Raw genomic sequence first — 20,763 nt, 5'->3', positions numbered from 1 at the left:
TCTTTTTGTTCAGCAACACTCCCTAGGACCTTACCATTAAGTGTATAAGACCTGTTATGATTCGCTTTCCCAAAATGCAGCACCTCACATTTATCTCAATTAAACTCCATCTGCCACTTCTCAGCCCATTGGCCCATCTGGTCCAGATCCTGTTGTAATCTGAGGTAAACCTCTTCGCTGTCCACTACACCTCCAATTTTGGTGTCATCTGCAAACTGACTAACTATACCTTTTACGCGTGCATCCAAATCATTTATGTAAATAACAAAAGTAGAGGACCCAGCCCCAATCCTTGTGGCACTCCAGTGGTCACAGGCCTCAAGTCTGAAAAACAACCATCCACCACCAGCCTCTGTCTTCTACCTTTGAGCCAGTTCTGTATCCAAATGGCTAGTTCTCCCTATATTCCATGAGATCTAACCTTGCTAACTAGTCTCCCATGTTGCTACATTAATGGCCAAGGGAGAAAGGAAGTGACTTGGTCATTTTCCTGTCATGGGTGCGGGCATCCTGCAGAACAGACCACGAGCAGGAGATGGCCTCAGCTGAGCACTGCCTTCAACACAGTGCAAAATGCCACAACTTCCCTCGGGCACGGGCGGGATCTCAACTCCTCAGTCGTTGCTGTGAGGCTGCTTGCAGCGCCGTTCCCAGTCGGTGATTTTCAGTTGGCTCTTGGCTGGCAGATGGATGGGGGCTGTACAACCGAAGAAAGTCCTGAGCTTCACCCAGAATTGACACAGTGAAGCACTAGTTCGGAGGGAGATTTCCTTTTTCCCTCTGAAGGATCTGAGCTGTACCTAATGTATCTAAATAGTAGAGAGGGCGCAGCTGGAAGGAACTAATACAGAGTTGAACCCGGGTTCAATAGAATGTCAGAGGAGGGGGGGTGGGGTGGGCAGAGTAGTGGGGGTGGAGGGCATGGGTAGTGTCCGCAGGCAGGATACAGAGGAACCTCAATTATCCAGCATTCGATTAACCTAATTTCGGATTATCCGGGCAAGAATTCCAAGGTCCCGATGCTTGGTTAACAATTCGGCATTCGGTTATCCGAACAAAATACTGCCTGCCCGTGTCCCTCGGATAATTGAGGTTCCTCTGTGTATGGGATGCCTTGATTTCATAGTCTTTGCACCTCTCTGGGAGCGGGGCCTCAATTCTGTATTCCTGGTGGTTTCAGTCTGCTGTGTGTCCTCGTACACTACTTTTCTCAAACCTCGGAGTCCTAGACTTGCTGTTGTTTTACTCGGTGTGTTGTACGTGGGCCCTGAGTGTTGGCCCCTGTTTGTAATGCTGTGCCGGGTGGACAATGATAAAGGCTCCCCCCCTGTGTCTCGCAGGGTTTGCCGATTATGGTTTCTATTCCACGCCCGGCGATCAGCGGGCCACTTTCTCGTTTGCGGACTACGGCTCGGTTGGACTGCGGGCCACTCAGATGCTTCGCAGTGAGCACGCTCCGTCAGCAAGCAGTCCCTCCCTGCACCATCTAACCAATGCGGATCAGTTTAAGAACCCAGGTTTGTGCTCCACGTTCATTTCCTACGGTGTGGCGGGTTGGGTGGGAAGGTTGAGGGGTGGGGGGGGGGCTGAGGGATGGGAAGATGGCGGAGGGGGTGTGGGAGGTGGAAGGTATGACAGTGTGGTGAGGCTCAAGCAAAGTGGGAACCACCTAATCTAATCTCAAAGCAATACTGCGGAGGAAGCGGTGTTGGACTGGGGTGGACAAAGACTAAAAATCACCCAACACCAGGTTATAGTCCAACAGGTTTATTTGGAAGCACTAGCTTTCGGAGCGCCGCTCCTTCATCAGGTGGTTGTGGAGTATGCCCCACAGCTACCAAACAAAGGAGTAGTGCTCCAAAAGCTAGTGCTTCCAAATAAACCTGTTGGAGTGTAACCTGGTGTTGGGTGATTTTTAGACTTTCCTCCAGGTCAATGCCATGTCTCCATGTGTGTCCCATCTAGCATGTTCTTGGGTGGATGGTGGGGACTGTGAGCTGGGGAAGGGGGCTTCGTAATTATTTCTGTCTTTTTCACAAGAGTGCAAAGATTTTACACCTCATGTGATTCCAGTCCACCCACCCCACCCCACCCCACCCAAAAAAATGGCCAGCAATCAATCATTTTACACATCGATAACAGTGAATAATTATTTTGACCTGCATGTCAGATTGTGTGCAGAATATGAGAGGGCCTCTCCCTCTGGATAGTTTCTGCGCTTTTTAGAAGATTTACGCGCAGATATTTTGTTTTCTCCCAGAAACATCACAATTTGTAAACTATTGCAAAGCACATACAAGTCTCGATTCACTCTTCCTGCCTGTCAGCAAGCTGTCACGGTGTCGAGGTGTGTGAGCTATGTGGTTCCCTTTACTGAGAGTGTGATTCTCCTGATGCACCTGCCTTGCCTTTTATCTCTCTCCCTGCCCCAACTTGCTACCCATCATTGCCAGTAGTAGGGAGGGGGTTTTAGAGCTGGTATCCCCATTCCTGAGGCAGTGCTGCAGACTGTCACCAAAGAGGAGACCATTTTGTCTCCTTCCTTGGATTACAGAATCATAGAATTCTTAGGCTTTCCCTCGCTGCCATCAGTTCTGAGGAAGGGACGCTGAAACGTTAACTCTGATTTCTCTCCACAGATGCTGCAGACCTGCTGAGTTTCTCCAACAGTTTCTGCTTCCGTGCCCAGGAACCACACCTGCTCAGTGCGGAAGCAGGCCATTCGTCCCATCAAGTCCACACCAACCCTCTGAAGAGCATCCCACCCAGACCATCCCCTCCACCAACCCCCCGCTCTGCCCCTGTAACCCTGCATTCCCCATGACTAATCCACTTAGCCTGCATATCCCTGGACACTGTGGGACAATTTAGCATTGCCCAATCCGCCTAACCTGGATGACTTATAAAATTTATTCATTTATTTATTTTTCTTCTACATTCTCCCTGAATTTTGGAGCAACTTCCACTCTGGCTCATTTGCCCCCCCATCCCTTGTGGACCTATTCCTGGTCAGAGCTGTCCTCCCTTTGATAAGCAGTGATTTGACAGGCCGCTGATCGCCATTATACTTTGACCAGGGATGAAGTGAATTACTTTTTCCTCAGTTCAATATGGAATGTGGGATGGTCCATGGCATTCAGCAGCAGCAGCCAAGCATTAGAAATATAATGAGGGTTAGGCTGTGTATCCTCAGCAGCATCTGAGGAGAGAGACCTCAGAGAGTTGACCTCCCTCGGTTAATGATTTGTCATCAGAATGAATGTTTGTCGACCTTAGAAACGTTAGCCTTGCCTCTGTCTCCACAGGTACTGCTCATCCTGCTGAGAGTTTCTCACATTTTCTTTTTGATGTCAGCCATCCAGCGTCTTCAGTCTTCTGCTTTTTGTATTGAGGGCGGAATTGTTTCAGCTCTGAACAGAAACGCTTAAAGGGACAGTGTTGCCTCAGAGGGAGGGGGGAGAAAAGAAGGATTTGGAAATAATTTTAAGCAGCCTGAGAAATGTCTCAGTTGGGTGGCACTCCGGGGGTCTGATTCTGTGTCTTCACGTAGCATTGCAGAGACGTGCGCCTACAATCCAGGCGGACACTCCAGTATGGGACGGAGGGGGTGCAGCACACTCAAAGGCACTGTCTTTCAGGCATCCTGTTAAACTGGAGCCTGACCCACTGGTTCAAGTGGCTGTAGGAAATCCAGAGAAAATCCACCATTTGCAGCAAGTGTCCTGGGTGCTGACCAAAACACGCTTCAACTCATTTGTTATTTAAGGGATCTTCCTGTGCACATGTTGAACGCTACATTTTCCCTTTAGCGCAACAGTAATGGCACATCGAAGAGAGAAAAAAAATTACTAACTGCAAAACACCTCTAGAAGTGCAACAGGCAGCAAGAATGTAAATGCTATTTGCGTAGGGTGGTGTCAGCTGCCTCTGGGATGCAAGTGGAGAAAGTGAGGACTGCAGATGCTGGAGATCAGAGCTGAAAAATGTGTTGCTGGAAAAGCACAGCAGGTCAGGCAGCATCCAGGGAACAGGAGAATCGACGTTTCGGGCATGAGCCCTTCTTCAGGAAAGCCCTCTCCAGGACTGAGGGAGGTGTGCTTGTAACATAACCAAACGGGTTGGTCGTTAACCCTCAAACAATTCCAGCACCGCATCCCGCCCTCCGCCACCCTGTGGGCGTTGGTAAGAGTGGTTCTGTGCTCAGGAACCACTCCCAGGTTCTGGCAGTATCTGTGGAGGGAAAGCAGATTTAATGTTTCAGGCCCATTGACCCTCCTTCAGAACTGATGGTAGCTGGGGATGGTTGGTATATATGCTGAAGGTGTAGTGGGGGAAAGAGAAGGAGTAAGCAGTAGGTGGAGCCCAGAGAGAGAGAGAAAACCTGTGGGCCAGACAAAGGAGTGGGAAAAGATCAGCCTGGAAGAATGAATGGCTGCTAACAGGGACTGTTAATAGCTGTCAAAAGGTGTGGTGCTGGAAACTGGGCGGCACGGTGGCTCAGTGGTTAGCACTGCTGCCTTACAGCACCAGGGTCCCAGGTTTGATTCCAGCCTTGGGCGACTGTGTGCAGTTTGTACATTCTCCCCGTGTCTGTGTGGGTTTCCTCCCACAGTCCATTGATGTGCAGGTCGGGTGAATTGGCCATGCTAAATTGCCTGTAGTGTTAGGTGCATTCGTCAAAGGGAAATGGGTCGGGGTGGGTTACTCTTTCGAGAGTCAGTGTGGACTGGTTGGGCCGAAGGGCCTGTTTCCATACTGTAGCTAATCTAAAAAGCACAGTTGGTCAGGCAGCATCCGAGGAACAGGAGAATCGAAGTTTCGAGCATCAGCTCTTCATCAGGAATGTTGATTCTCCTGTTCCTCGGATGCTGTGCTTTTCCAGCGCCACATCTTTTGAATCTGATCTCCAGCATCTGCAGTCCTCACTTTCTCCACCGTTAATAGCTGACAATTGTGCTAGCAGCCCATGTGACGACCAGGCCTGGTGTAGGAGAATGGGGTAAGGACACGGGAGAAGTGTTCAGGCCCTAAAATTATTGAACTTGATATTGAATCCCAAAGGCTGCAGGGTCTCTAAGCGGAAAATGAGGTGCTGTTCTTCCAGCTTGCGCTGAGCTTCACTGGAGCACTGCAGCCTGAGATGTTGGCCAGGGAACAGGGTGGTGTGTTAAAGTGACAGGCAACTGGAAGCTCAGGGTCATTTCTGTGTGCAGAATGTACATGTTTTGTTTTGCAATCACCCAGGCTGCAGTCATCCAGTCAGGATTCCTGGTCAGCCTGTGGTGGGAAATGTGCGGGAGTCTCCACCATCATAGATAGAACATAGAACAATACAGAGCAGAACAGGCCCTTCGACCCTCGATGTTGCGCCAACCTGTGAACTATTCTCAGCTTGTCCCCCATCATCAATATCTCCAGACTTCAATGTGTTGTTACCGCAGCTCGGACACCAAGTGATCTCAAACAGGTCACCCCATCAACCATTACAAATATAACTTTTTACTCAGCTCCTTATCGAACTTATAAAAGTGACAGAGCACTTCAGACCAGCTGCTCCCTCTCCATGGCTGAGCCACAGCTCAGAGTGATCAGAACTAGAAACTTCCCAGCTGTCCTCCCATTCCGTAAACACACAGAAGTGACAGAAATACAGGGAAAAGTTCCAGGGCCAGGCAGGGAAAAAATACCGGGGAAATTTGTCCTCAATCCATGCCCCCTCTCCCACTTCCCTTCTCAGGTGATCAAACCCACTGCAGGACTATGCACATCCCACAGCAACATCTCAAAAGCACTTCACTCTTTGTGATGTGTTGGCCTCTGTTGGCATTTTCTGTTGTATTTAGTGGAATTTGACATGAGCCTGGGATTAATAGTTCAGTGGTATTACCACGATGTCAGCACTTAGACAGAATCTCAGAGTTTGGATTGAATTAGCAACATAACTATTCAGTAAAATGACGCCACACAATTCCAGTTCCCCATTATCAGTGAGCTCATGTTTCACTATAGGAACTTGTGTACACACTTCATGAGCCTGACTGACTGTAGAAGTTGATAACTTTCCAGACAAATTAATTTCCCAAATGACCAATGGAAGTAAACTCATGGAGAGGATTCCACTTCTTAAGATGTTTTACTGTGACAAGCAAATCATAATCAACATTGATCAAACAGTTCGACAAGAGAGCATTTGAGAAACTTAGCAAGTCTGGCACTTCTGTGGAAAGAAATCAGACTTAATGTTTCATGTCCAGTCACTTTTCCGTACTGTCCTAAAGAAAGGTCATAGGATTCAAAACATTAGCTCTGTTTCTCTCTCCGCCAAAACTGGCTGACTTGCTGAGTTTCGCTCGTATTTTCTCAACTTGTAAATTCTGGTATCCTTTGACAATCATTCCTCTCCTCTGAAATGTCCTTCATTTCTGCAATCATTCTTGTAAATCTTTTCAGTCGTTTGAATACTGTAAACAGTGATCAAACTTGTTGATCTTCTGGACATGAGCGTATGACTTTGCTTCAGTTAGTTTGCTTCAGAGAGCATACCTCTTCTGTAGTGACAGCACAGTGGCTCAGTGGTTAGCATTGCTGCCTCGCAGCGCCAGGGACCTGGGATTGAATCCACCCTCGGGCGACTGTCTGTGTGGGATTTGTACGTTCTCCCCGTTCTGTGTGGGTTTCCTCCGGGTGCTCCAGTTTCCTCCCACAGTCCAAAGATGTGCAGGTCAGGTCAACTGGCCATGGGGAATGCAGGGTTATGGTAGGAGGGATGTGGGTCTGGATGGGATGCTTTTTCAGAGTGTGACTGTGGATTCAGTGGGCTGAATGGCCTGCTTCCACAGTGTAGGGATTCAGTGACAGATATATGTAAATTTGTTGGTGGTTACTGGACAGCATTGACTTTAGCTGGAGTCAGCTATGAAGCCAGAAAGGGGCTGAGTGACCTAATTCTCATTTTGCTTATAAAGATCTATAAACTGAGATTTCACAATGTTGCTAATATTCCTGTCCTTTTCACCACCATCCCCGCTCCCCCCAGAGCTGTCCCCATCTCCACCAAAAATCTCTTCAAATGTTTAGGCAGAAGATTCATTGTTGGGGTTGAGTTTGGGACAGCTTTCTCATTCAGTGTGATAGTGCTGGAGTCAGATTAAAGCCAGTAACACATTATTCCCCCAAAAAGGAGGCTATTTTAATTGTCCAGTCGATAAAGTTCCCTTGTTGGGCTATTCAGTTCTCTCTGAACTGGTTGTCATCAATGCCACCTCCATTTCTTTATCCAGGAGTGCACTCCTTGTGTGACAATATTGGCCTGAAATTTACCATGTGTCTGTTTGACCCCGAAGGTCACAGATTTTTTTTAAATGTACCTTAGTGGGTAGCCCCCTTGCTTCTGAGCCAGAAGATTTTTGTGTTCAAATCCTACATCAGGTCTTGAGTGTAAAAGTCTAGCTTCGATTACTGGTGGCTGTTTCCCTTCTGCAAATTGGTTGCCACACTCTCTCTTATGTTGATGGTGATCAGCTAATATCAGTCGTCCATCAGGGATTGATTAACTCCATGGGTTAGTTTATTAAACACAGTAAAACACTTCATAAGCAGCCACATAACTATGTTTAATGCTACCATTAGGTGGCGTAATGCTCCACAGAAACACAGCTATGCTGCGCATGTGACTGCAAAGTGACAAAATGGCTGCTGCAGGGGACTGCATCTGTGTTTTCTGCTTTAAGGTTATTTTCTGGGGTTTGCAGCTCACACAATGTGCTTCCAAACTGGCCTCAAGCTCTGCCCATCCAAAGTCCCACGGACTGTGAATCCGACAAACAATTAGTTGTCCATCGCCAGCTCTCACACTGAGCATGCTCCACGTCTGGAATGCAGTGACCTCAATGACACGTGCACAGACGCTTCCTGTGGCTTGCCGTGACCAGCAGATGGTGCAACTCGTCACTATCTGTGCGTGGGAGCCCACATCTGGCACTGGGAGGGAATAATCGCTCTGTTTTCAGTTTTCAGACTCACAGCAGCGTGACCGCCAGGCAGAGTCATAGCGTTGTATGTAATTACAATCAACCTGTTCAGAGATGTTATTACACACTTCTGCGGCAGTGAGATCTGGTCCTGGACTTCCTGACCCAGAGGTGGGGACACTACCAATGCTCACAAAAGCCCCGTGCAACATTGTACCCATGTGGCCCAGGGAGTTTTTAAAGGAGAACTCTCTTTAAGGGCAGGTACACATGCACCATTATATACAATAAAACAGTAAGCAATACCATTTCAAAGGTACATGATTGGCTGGATTGCCCTAAGGTTGTGAAAAGCACCATAGAAATGCATCTTAAATAATCGTTTCCTTCCTGTCATTTGTCTTGACTAACCTTGTGAGGTCACTTCTCCAACAGCACCTTTCATGTGTTTGGCCTGAACCTCCATCAGACAGGAGACACTCCCTCACTGCTCCACCCCCAACATCCCTCCCCTACCCCACAGACACTGAAGGACAGAGTCAGAGGCAAGCATTTGCAATCACTCCCAGGCAGCACTGGCTGTGGTGAAAGGCAGTCAGGAGTGGCCATGATCCTGGGGTTAGTGGTCCAGAGACTCCTAGCTTAATGCTCTAGGTATAGGCATAGCAGCAACCGGTGGAATTTCAATGCAGTCGATTAAATCTGGAATTGCAAGCGAGTTGTAATCATGGTGACCATGAAATGACCTTCATTGATTGTTGTAAAAAACTCATTTGGTTCACAAGTGCCCTTCAGGGAATGAAATCTATCTGGTCTCGCCAACATGTGACTCCAGATACATAGCAACCGCCTCTGACATGGCCAAGCTAGCCACTCAGTTGTGGCAATTATGGATACGCAGGAAAGGTTGTATCTGACAGGTGACTTTTAAAAAGAGCTCAGAACGTTGTCTCACCCCCTGAAGACACCCGACCCAACACTCCGACTGAAATGAAGGGGGAAGTCCCTGACAGCGTTTCCACCCAGGGACCCCTCAGCCTGTACTCCTCTCTCTGATCATCCCTCACATTTCTTTGCTGGGAGGAAGGTGGCCCTTTGGCTACATTCCCTCATTCTGCACCCATTCTGCTATCTCTGTTACCTCATGGACCCTGCCATCCTTCCTCTAGTGTGCCAACCAGAACCAAATGCACTAGTCCACTTGTCAGCTACCCAGAGCAAATTATATATGAACAAATATATAGATAGATAGATTGTACATCAATTGATTTGGTATATATCAATATACATCGTATTTTAATATATAGTAGATTATATACATATCAATGCATTGTATACACATGTACATATACAATATGAATATATATTGTTTATATCTCAACATAAAACCATAATAAAATGTAAGACATTTGAACAGAAGTTGGCCTTTCAGCCTGCCAGGGCCGTGTGGTTTTTCAGCGCCAGGGACCGGAGTTCGATTCCACCCTCGGGCGACTGTCTGTGTGAAGTTTGCACATTCTCCCTGTGTCTGTGCAGGATTCCTCCCACAATCCAAAAATGTGCCAGTTAGGTGGATCGGCTGTGCTAAATTGCCCATAGTGTCCAGGGACATGTAGGTTAGATGGATCGTTCACAGGGATGCAAGGTTATAGGGTAGAGGGTGTGTTTGGGTGGGATGCTCTTCGGAGGGTCAGTGTGGGCTCAGTGGGCTGAATGGCCTGCTGCCACACTGTAGGGATTCTATGAGTCTGCTCCACGATTCAATAAGATCGTGGCTGATTTGATTATCCTCATCTCCACTTTCCTGACTTTCCCACATAATCCTGATTCCCTTACTGATTAAAACTTTGTCTGTGCATGTAATCAACAAGGAATCATCACCATTGTGCTGCGCTCTCATTAGAGAGAGATGACTGGTGGGGAGTTCAACCTGGGCGTCACTGTGTCTTAAGTGAGGGGTGAGGTTGAGAAGGTGCAGGAATTGAACACACGCTGTTGGTGTTACCCTGCATCACAAATCATCTGTCCAGCCAACTGTTCTAGATTAGATTACTTACAGTGTGGAAACAGGCCCTTTGGCCCAACAAGTCCACACCAACCCGCTGAAGCGCAACCCACCCAGACCCATTCCCCTACATTTACCCCTTCACCTAATACTATGGCCAATTTAGCATGGCCAATTCACCTAACCTGCACATTTTTGGACTGTGGGAGGAAACCGGAGCACCCGGAGGAAACCCACGCAGACACGGGGAGAATGTGCAAACTCCACACAGACAGTGTCACTGACACAGTGACTCCCCAAGCTCCCACTGCTGCTTATGTAAATGGAATTTAAATCAAGGGGTGACTCCAAGGTAGGTGCTAGCCGGGAGCTCTCTACGCTGTTTCCATTCCCATCGCACAATGTGAATATCAGAGAGACGCAACCCAGTTAAACTGCCTCCCATGGAACTAATGAAAGCCCCCTGTCCATTGGGAGATGGTGGGGGGAATGGAGTTACTGCTGCACAATTCGACAACTGTCAGAATGGGTGAAATTGAAGAGATTCACGCAGGCTTTGAGAACACAACTTGAATTGATGTTTATTATAATTTCAGTTCATGTTTTCTTTTCACTCCACTCAAAGAAAACCTCAGTCGTTTTCGAACAAGAGAGATGTTTTCTTTGTACATGATGGATTGCATTCCCCGTGTCCTTTGGGAGCTTTTGCGTTTATTTCCTGCATGTGCTAAGTGTTGAGGAAGAAGTGGGCTTTGAGTGAATGTCTTTGTGTACTTGCAGTGAGAGCATTCGCTCCCCCAAACCCACCAACCTCCCTTGCCATTGACCTGTCTCTCGTGTGTAGGGGAAGATAGTTCAGACAGAGGCATTGCACAGTGACTCCCCAACTTATTCACAAACACCATGTCCTCAGATCCCCTTTTACTAGTCATGTTCTTTGGGATAAAGTCACAGTCCAATGACTGCATGGTATTACGGTCTCACCACGCCCACCTCTCGAAACAGAATGTGACCTTTGACCCAAGTAGAGGTCGCCAACCCCCTCCCCCCCAGGATTGCCTTATAGTTTCTGGGGGTAAAAGATGACTGTTCTGGATAAGGTGGAGAAGATCACAGAGCAGTGAAAAGACTGGGGTATTCTGATTTTAATCTTCTTTGAGTACTTCCAATGATTAGTTGTAAAGTCATCATTGGATAGGCTGGGAGGAAGAATTTTTTGACTTGGTTGGCTGGAGATTCTGTGGCAAAACCTCCAGGAATTATGTCCAGTCAGAGTTGGCAATTCTAGATCCATGGTTAGGCAGTGTTCCCTGGTGAGACAGCACCTCCTTCAGGGTGCTGTTGGATGGCACTATGGTCACTCAAAGAACTATTAGCATTGATCATTGGTAGCATTAATTAGAGCTCAGACTGAGGGCCTTCCTGTTGACGCGTCATGGTGTCATGATAAAGCAACAATATTCACACATTGTGCCTCTGGGATCACCATGTCTCTCTGTCCTCCACTGCCATAATGCTGATGTATATTGTCCTATAAAGACCTAAGTGGATTAAAGACTGTACACTGCAGTAAACAACAGCCATTCAGGACCCAGTGCTCCAAGGTTCTAGCATTGCTGACACATGGTTAGACAGTTACAGCAGCAAGGGAACAAATCCATTTCACCAGGAGTTGGGAGAAAGCTTCCAGCTCCATGTTCTTGTGGCCTCCCATTGCAGTGTTCAGGGGTATCTCCCATCCACACGTGTAGTCGTGCACATAAAAACTAGGAGCAGGAGTAGGCCATTCGCGCCCTCCCCCCCCACCATTCAATACAATCCTGGCTGATCTCAGTTTGGTCTCAACTCCACTTTCCTTCTCACTCCCCATAATCCTTCAGCCCGTTAGTAATTTAAAATCGTTCTATCTCCTCCTTGAGTTTATTCTGTGTCCCAGCATCCAATGCACTCAGGGGCGGGCAGTGAATTCCACAGACTCGTGACCCTTTGAGGGGAGTAATTCCTCCTTATCTCTCTTTTAAATCAGCCACCCCTTATTCTAAAAACTATCACCTCTCGTGGTGAATCATGATATTTTGCCAACGAGGGGGGAAGGTGCAGCAAGTGAGAGAGAGGACAAGTGAGGGAGGTGTCTCAGAGGACTGCTGCCATTGAGGCAGGCTTGGCTGTATGACCTTGCAGAACTCCCTTCGGTGCTCCGCCTCTCTAGGAGCTACGCAGCAACTTCATACAGACTGAAATAAGCAGAGCTCTGCACAGGCCAGGTGGGTCGGCTGACCTGTTTCTCTTCACTGAATTATTTTTCGAGGAACATGGGTATTGCACATATGAGCATGATTATTTTAAAATGTTTTCTGTCCTCCTTTATTCTCCAGCATCTCCCAACCGTCGTACAATCTCTACATCCATCCGCTGACCAACGATATTGATACTGACCCCTTCATTAAGAGCTATTAGTCCATAAGACAGTTAAAAATCACACAACACCAGGTTATAGTCCAACAGGTTTAATTGGAAGCACTAGCTTTCGGAGCACTGCTCCTTCATCAGGTGACTGTGGATGACACAATTGTAAGCCACAGAATTTATAGCAAATGTTTATAGTGTGATGTAACTGAAATTATACATTGAAAAATACCTTGATTGTTTGTTAAGTCTCTCATCTGTTAGAATGACCATGTTAGTTTCAATTCTTTCATATGTAAATCACAAAACATATGAAAGAAGTGAAACTAACAAGGTATTTTTCAATGTATAATTTCAGTTACATCACACTATAAACTTTTGCTCTAAATTCTGTATCTTACAATTGTGTTCTCCACATCCACCTGATGAAGGAGCAGTGCTCCGAAAGCTAGTGCTTCCAATTAAACCTGTTGGACTAGAAACTGGTGTTGTGTGATTTTTAACTTTGTTCACCCCAGTCCAACACCAACATCTCAAAATCATAAGACATAGGAGCAGAGATTAGGCCATTCAGTCCATTAAAGTCTGCTCTGCCATTCAATCATGATTGATAAGTTTCTCTAGCTGAAAATGTGTTGCTGGAAAAGCGCAGCAGGTCAGGCAGCATCCAAGGAGCAGGAGAATCGACGTTTCGGGCATGACCCCTTCTTCAGGAAAGTTTCTCTGATAAGTTTCTCTACCCCATTCTCCTGCTTTCTCCCTGTAACCCTTGATCCCCTTGATACTCAAGAACCTATCTATTTCAGTCTTAAATATCCTCAATGACGTGGCCCCACAGCCTTCTGTGGCAGTGAATTCCATCGATTCACCACTCTCTGGCTGAAAAAGTTTCTCCTTATCTGTATTCTACAGATCTTCCTTTCACTCTAAGGCTGTGCCCTCAGGTCCTAGTCTCTCCTACCATCTTCCCAACACCTACTCTATCCAGGCCATTCAGTGTTCTGTAAGTTTCATTTAGATCCCCCCTCATCCTTCTAAACTCCATCAAGTATAAACCCAGAGTCCTCAAACGAATCTCATATGTTAAGCTTTTCATTCCTGGGTCCATTCTCGTGAACCTCCTCTGGACCTGCACCAGGGCCAGTACATTCTTCCTGAGATATAGGGCCCAAAACTGCACATAAAACTCCAAATGTGGTCTGCCCAGAGCCTGATAATGCCTCAGATTTGGCGTTTCTGCAGTATTTTCACTGAATTCCTTGTTTTCTTAAGTGGGCTATGTCTTTCCAATCCAGTCTGTTTTCTGTCTGACACAGACTGATGGTCTGAGAGAGTGACAGCTGTCTCTGTCCAAATGAATTCCAGCCTTTGATCTCATTTGTCTGGAATTTCCATTGATGTTTTCCCAATCCCCCGCTGTAATGCCAACCAGAAACCCTCGGAAGACACAGGTAGTTCTGCTCAATGTCTGTGGAACTGACAGTCAAATGTTGGGAGGGAATGTTCTTGAGAATGCTGGAAGATCACAATGATCATACCCACAACCAGAGAGAGGCTCAGCAGGCTGAAGCAATGAGTTGGATTTATTTACAAAATTAGAGAGGAGTTGTAACACACAGAGAATTGGTCCATGGGGATTTAGAATGGCCAGTTCATTAGAACTCTCACCAGCCCTCCCTCAACAACACACTGTGGAGTCAAAGCCACCTCTTGCAGTAATACGGAGCTGACAGGTCCCTGTGTCAGGAGCTTTGGTTGAACTGCCTTTTGAATCCTGCAGGAACAAAAGCGTCATTAATTCCTGGTTTCTTTGAGGAAGTTATGGAGGTATCAGCCAGGAACAATGGAAAAACTATATAACAGAATTTTGGACTGGCCCTGATGTATGTGAGGCAGGTTTAACACACACCCAGCAAAGAATGCCTTGTGAACTTCACTACTTTGCAACCAGATGAACACAGTGAACATCTGTGGCCAATTTAGTGAGTTATACACTCATCCTTGATATTGACACCTTAACCCTTTGTGCGAATTCTCAAAAATAAAGCCCTTTCACAGGTAAATTAATATGTAGCCACTTTTGTTTGAAAGGATAGGGCTGTGTTGTATTATTGCTACCTTTAAAACTTAAGATAACAAATTTGGTGAATTGATATTGAACTTAGCGAGACAGAATGTTGGTGTTCATGTTCCACACTGGCTCCCTTGCACCCGACTTCAACTAATCCCACTGGCATATCCTTCTGTTCCTTTCTCCCTTGTGTACTTAGAGTCATAGAGAGTTACAGCATGGAAACAGGCCCTTCAGCCCAACTTGTCCCTGCCGCCCAGTTTTCACAAATTAAACTAGCTCCGTTTGGTCCACATCCCTCCATATGTATCCCATCCATGTACCTGTCCAAATGTTTCTTAAATAATGAAATTGTACTCACCTCCACCAATACCTCTGGCAGCCTGTTCCAGACACTCACCACCCTCTGTGTGAAAGTAATTATCCCTCTGGACCCTTTAGTATCTCTCCCCTCTCACCTTAAACCTATGCCCCCTAGTTTTAGACTCCCCTATCCTGGGAAAAAGCTGTTGGCTCTCTGCCTTATCCATGCCTCTCATAATTTTCTCGACCCCTGTAAAGTCACCCTTCAGTCTCCTACGCCTCAGGGAGAAAAATCCCAGCCTATCCAACCTCTCCTGATAATTCAAACTTTCCAGTCCAGGTAGCATCCCAGTATATCTTTCTGATTTAATAATATCCTTTCTCTAGTAGGGAGACCAGAACTGCACACAATACTCCAAATGTGGCTTCACCAACATCCTGTACCTCCTCAGCTTACATAACTAGCCCTTAAATTGATGTATGCTGCTGTCCATCATCAATTCATGTAGCATCAAGTTTCACATTGTCATCACTCATTGGGTAAAAACGTTCCTCCTCCCTTCCTGAATGGATTTATTGTGCGCTACCTTATACTTAAAGGTGTTCACGTGGGTTACACTGTGCTGCACATCTCAAGAGTAATGTGTGCACTTTGTTGAAGGATTTAATCTGCCTATTTTATATGTGTGCTCTATCCTCAAGGTATCAAGTTTTAATCCATTATTATTTTCTTTACCTGTCCCTGAGATGAAGGTGTCACTGACAAAACCAGCATTGATTGCCTATCTGTAATTGCCCTGGAGAAGGTGGGACTGAGCTTCTCCACGTCCTTCAGTCCACGTGGTCCATAACGCTGGTCGGGAGGGAGTTCCACAGTTTTGACCCAGTAACACTGAAGGAATGGTGATAAATTTTCAAGCCAGGACGATGAATGGCTTGGAGAGGGACTAATGTATTTGCTGCCCTCGACATCTACGTGGAAGAGGTCACGGGTTTGAGAGGTCCTGTCGACTGAGGCTTGATTAGTTGCCGCAGTGCAACTTGAAGGTGGTCCACACTGCTGCTAATATGCCCCAATGGTGTAGGCATTGGATGCTTAAGGTGCTGGATAGGGCACCAATCAAATGGTCTGCTTTATTTCTGGACAGTGTCAAACTTTAAAGTTCTGCTGGGGTCTCCACTTTGTCGGCAAATAGGGAGTGTTCCATCACACTCCTGACTTGTACCTTGTAGATGGTGGGCAGGCTTTGGGGAGTTACTGTCTGCTATATACCCAGCTTCTGCCCTGTTGAGGTTAATGCTCAGCATTCTCCTCTCTGTAGAGCTGGTTGAGATGATGCAAGCCAATTATTGTCCCACCCAGAGACATTTTTCAACAGCCTTTTCAATGTGGCTGCACAGGAGAACTTCCCCACCCCCTACTGCCAATACCACCACCTTCTGCAAGTGTGGCTGCAGTATTCGCTTTTGCCTTCAAATGGGTTGACCCAGTGCTAACCATCAGAACCAGTCACCTCAATGCCTAGACAATGCTTTATTCAATCTTGCACCTTTGTCATTCCAGAGTTTAATGTACCTTTGATATTCCTGTAAAAGAAAATGTGATGACAGTGTTCAATAATAATGACAATGTTCAATCTCCCTGACTTCACACTAAGGTTTCCTGGAGGAACCTACATTCAATGTATCTAGTAAAGGCTGGTGACTTCTCAAAGATCCAGCAGGCCCCCAAGGTCATTTTGCTTCCATGGTTACCTCAGAAGAATCCCAAATTCTTTCTTCCTTCCTTGCGTTTTCCGCACCATTCATTATGACGTTGGTGAGTCCTTGCTGAGGTGAGGTCCCACATGTGTCACTATCATCACTGCGTGACACGGTCTAATAAGTTGACGCTTTAGTCAAAAGAAGTTGAATGAAGAGCAGGGGTTAGTGGGCAGATAGATGCCCGACATATTCACACAACGCAATTTACACCAGATGAGAAACCAAAAATGGCGGAGGGTGGAATGAGTTGCATTTATTTTGACACAATAATAATACGCTATCTCCAGGAAAGTATAAGTGATGGCACCCTGACAGGGTGCCACTGGCGGTAGAGTCACAGTGTTTGGCATTAAGAGTAGGTTAGCAGCTAGAATTTCTGCCTGTTTAATGAATTCTATCTACCTATTAATATCACGAAAGCATTTAAGAGTTGACTTTAATTATATGCATCTATGATAACTGCTGTGCCTGTGCTTTTGTGATTTAATCAGGCACCTCTGAATGCCTAATGAGTCTGTGTGGGCATGTTTCCCTACTGTTTGGAGGTTTAACAAGGTGGTGATGCTGTGGCTGTGATACCTGCACTGCAATTTATGTTAATAGCCTTTAAAAGTGTGTGTGAAATTCAGAGTGGAAGCACAGGAATCCATTTACATATTGTACCAATTAATAATGGCACGAGGGGTAAGGGAATTTCTGTTAGTTGGTAATTGTCCAGGAACACACATAAAAGGTGGTGAAAACCTTTGATTCCACCTTGTGCCGGTAGATTTCCCTCTACGCCCAGCGTCTCCTTGGGATGGTGCTGCTGTAGACAGGAGGGAGAAGGTGGTGTAAATGGGCAGGAGCCAATGCTAGCTGCTAAAGCTGCAGAGATTTCCATGCTCACAACGAGGCCATTTGGCCCCTCGTGCCTGTGCCACCTCTTCGGATGAGCCAAACTTAGCCACTCAGCAACCCCCCACCCCTCCCCCCACCCCACCGCAACAATCCCTGCACATTAGACCCCTTCAGTTATAAGTCCAAGTGCCTCTTGAAAGCTTTAAGCCATACGCTTTGCAGGTTGTAGAGACAGCCCGCGGAGCTCTTGCTTTTAACCTGGCCTCTGCACAGAAAGGTTTGGAGCAGTTCTTTCCTTGTTAATCTTCTGTGCAGCTAGAGTGTGGTGAAGCAGTATCAAGTGCTCCTCCTGCAAGCCTCATCTCCCCAGCTCTCGAACTTGCACCAGATTCGTCACTGTGCAGAATTAGATGCCCGCAGCTCCAATAACCTGGGACGGAAAATAGTCACCCTCCATCCCCAACCCAAATCCCTTCACATGTCCCAACACATTTCCCAACAAGTGGGGGAGTGAGGGTGTGACATGTGAATAGTATCTGTTTCAACACAATGGGCATAGATAGGGTGGATAGCTAAGGTCCTTTCCCCAGGGTAGGGGATTCCAAAACTAGAGGGTATAGGTTTAAAGTGAGAGGGAAAAGATTTAAAAGAGACAACTTTATCACACAGAGGGTGGTCTGTATATGGAATGAGCTGCCAGAGGAAGTGATAGCGGTTGGTACAGTTACAACATTTAAAAGGCGTTTGGACGGGCACGTGAAAGATTTAAGAGGGATCTGGGCAGGTAAACGGGACTAGATCAGTTTAGAAAACTTGGTCAGCTTGGACGAGTTGGACCGAAGAGCCTGTTTCTGTGCTGTGTGACTCTATTTACCGTTAGCATGACTACCTTCTACTGGCAAGTGTAGCGTGATGGCTAATGGAAGCTTAGGCTAGGAGTTGGCACGTTTCCACTTGTAAGGAGAGTTCAAAGCTTGGCATCCATAACCCAGTCATGAACAAATACACTAAGGAATTCAGGAGAAGCACCGTTGATTGTGAGAATAGGGAACTCCACAAGGAGATGAACAGCATGGAAGTCAGATAGAGACAAAGAAGCATGATTAGAAGAAGGTGCCAATGATGGGAGATGGGATAGAGACACTTGTGTAAGTGTAGACTAGTTGAGCTGAATGGTCTGTTTTCTTTTTTATTTACTTATGGGGCATGTGCGTCACTGGCTGGGCACCATTTATTGCCCATCTCTAGTTGACCGCAAGAAGGTGATGGTGAGCTGCCTTCTTGAACTGCTGCAGTATTAGAGCCATAGAGGTGTATAGCACAGAAACAGCCCCTTTGGTCCAACTTGTCCATGCCGACCAAATATCCCAACCTCACCTAATCCCATTTTCCAGCATTTGGCCCATATCCCTCCAAACCCTTCCTATTTATGTACCCATCCAGGTGCCTTTAAATGCTGTAATTATATCAGCCTCCACTACTTCCCTTGTCAGTCCATGTGCTGTAGGGACATCCAACAGTGCTTTTTGGAGGGCATTTCTGGGATTTGGGAACAGTGACACTAAAGGAACAAATATATTTTTCCAGGTGGTTCCCACCTATCTGCTGTATTGTCCTTTGACATGGTTCTGGTCTAAACCCTATGTGAATTGAAACCGATGATGTTGAGCACAAATCTCACTGTGCTAAGTTGTGAAATTCCTCACAACTCATTGCGATCATAGATGACCCTATCAGCTTACAAACCCAACCACTCCAGCTCTCTGCCACGACACACACAAATGACATATTCAACACTATCCTCAGTCACTGAACTGACCAACAGCACCCACTGCCTTCCATCAGTTTTGGTAAGAGATAGTGCCCAAATCCTGTGATCAGGTAGCACAATCGCTGTGATCCAGGGCTACAAGGAATGGGGTTGGACAGTTGATTGATACCAGTGTTGTTTCTGTCAGACATTGTCACGTAATTTTGGTAAGGATTTCAAAGGGGAATGTGTATCTTCTTGAACTGTCCCTCTTCTTAAGTAAGGAATGAGACTCCCATTGGCATGCACTGCAGTGACGCTGCTCCCAGCACTCTGGTGTGAGAGGGCATAATGGTCTCACAATATTGTTAATACTCTGCCCCTGTAACGCCACCTCGAGGCCTTCTTTCTGCTCCAACAAGGTCTCTGACCTCCCCAGGGTTCAGCTGAAGTAGCTCTGTCCTTGAGGGCCCATACCTGGTGGAGAGATTCTGGGAGATGTAACATGTGGCAGTGGGCTAATTCTGTTTGGGTTTGGGTTTGGGCTTATGGTGGACAGGTAGTTGGGACCAGGAATTGCAACGTGACAGAGTGGGAACAACATGAGTAAGCTGGCCATGTTTCAGAGGATCTTAAGAGGTTTTCTTATGTCCCTATCAAAAACCACCTTTAATTTATATTATTAGCAGTTTGGTGACATTTTTAAATAGGGGCTTGCAGCCTTGGAAGTTAGTTATGGGAGTGCAGAGGGGTAGGCAGGATAAGGAGACAGAGGAGGTCCACGTTGCCGGGATTCCTCAGAAAAGTGTAACCTTCCCTCTGTCCAGAATCAGAGGTCGGTTACAGAGCTTCACGCTCTAGTCGGGTTAGCTGAAGGATAACAGAACGGCACAGTGGCTCAGTGGCTAGCACTACTGCCTCACAGCGCCAGTGACCCGGGTTCGATTCCAGCCTCGGGCGACTGTCTGTGTGGAGTCTGTACAATCCCCCCCCTGCCCGTGTCTGCGTGGGCTTGCTCCAGGTGCTCCGGTTTCCTCCCACAGTCCAACTATGTGCAATTTAGGGTGGATTGGCCCATGGTGAACAGGGTTGTGCTGGCTGGGTGGGTTAGCCATGGGAAATGCAGGTTGATAGGGTAGGGGGCTGGGTTGGGAGGGTGCTCTTCAGAGAGAATCGGTATGGACCTAATGGGCCAAATGGCCAGTTTCCACACTGTAGGGATTCTCTGATAATTAGTGGAGGGTTCAGTGAGATGATGTGGACCCATTAAACTCAAACTGTGCACACGTTGTGATTGAGATTATTGGATGAAGAGGGGTGGGGGAGTTGTGGGTTGGGTGTGGTACTGGGTACAGTCAAACCTGTCCCAATGGTCACCTAAATTGAAGTCACCTGTCTTAAGCAGCCAGTTCTTCTGAGAACCAACAAATTTCTAATTTAATTAAATAGGGTCTGCACCTGGATTAAACAGCCACCTGCTAACGTGGCCACAACCACTGGTAAAAATGACAGGTAAGCAATGTAAGTAAATTGGAACCTGCATCTTAGAAATTAGTTTGTCACCCTGACACACAGTCAGGATCTCTGTCCTTGTGGGGAAGAGGGTGGGGAGGTCGGGGAGGGGGGTGGGGAATGGCACTGTGCACAAAGATCT

General features: G+C 46.7%; 1 protein-coding gene across 27 annotated transcripts in view; it reads left to right on the top strand.

Annotated features, from left to right (window-relative positions):
- The window catches only part of msi2b (musashi RNA-binding protein 2b), a 573,147-nt gene that overhangs the window by 523,122 nt on the left and 29,262 nt on the right, over window positions 1-20,763 (top strand). For 6 of the 27 annotated variants that reach the window (XM_043718222.1, XM_043718221.1, XM_043718227.1 and 3 more), the window contains exon 12: window positions 1,341-1,517. The exons of 4 other annotated variants lie outside the window; for them this stretch is intronic. In XM_043718222.1, coding sequence (XP_043574157.1) covers window positions 1,341-1,517 — 177 coding nt within the window. Of the gene's footprint in view, window positions 1-1,340; window positions 1,518-20,558; window positions 20,631-20,763 lie in introns of all 27 variants that reach the window. 17 more of the 27 variants (XM_043718241.1, XM_043718236.1, XM_043718232.1 and 14 more) reach the window with 4 other exon arrangements.

This window comes from Chiloscyllium plagiosum, chromosome 28, assembly GCF_004010195.1.
Source record: "Chiloscyllium plagiosum isolate BGI_BamShark_2017 chromosome 28, ASM401019v2, whole genome shotgun sequence".
Lineage (NCBI taxonomy): Eukaryota > Metazoa > Chordata > Chondrichthyes > Orectolobiformes > Hemiscylliidae > Chiloscyllium > Chiloscyllium plagiosum.
Note: the sequence above shows the minus strand (reverse complement) of the source record. Positions and strands in the feature narration are given on the sequence as shown.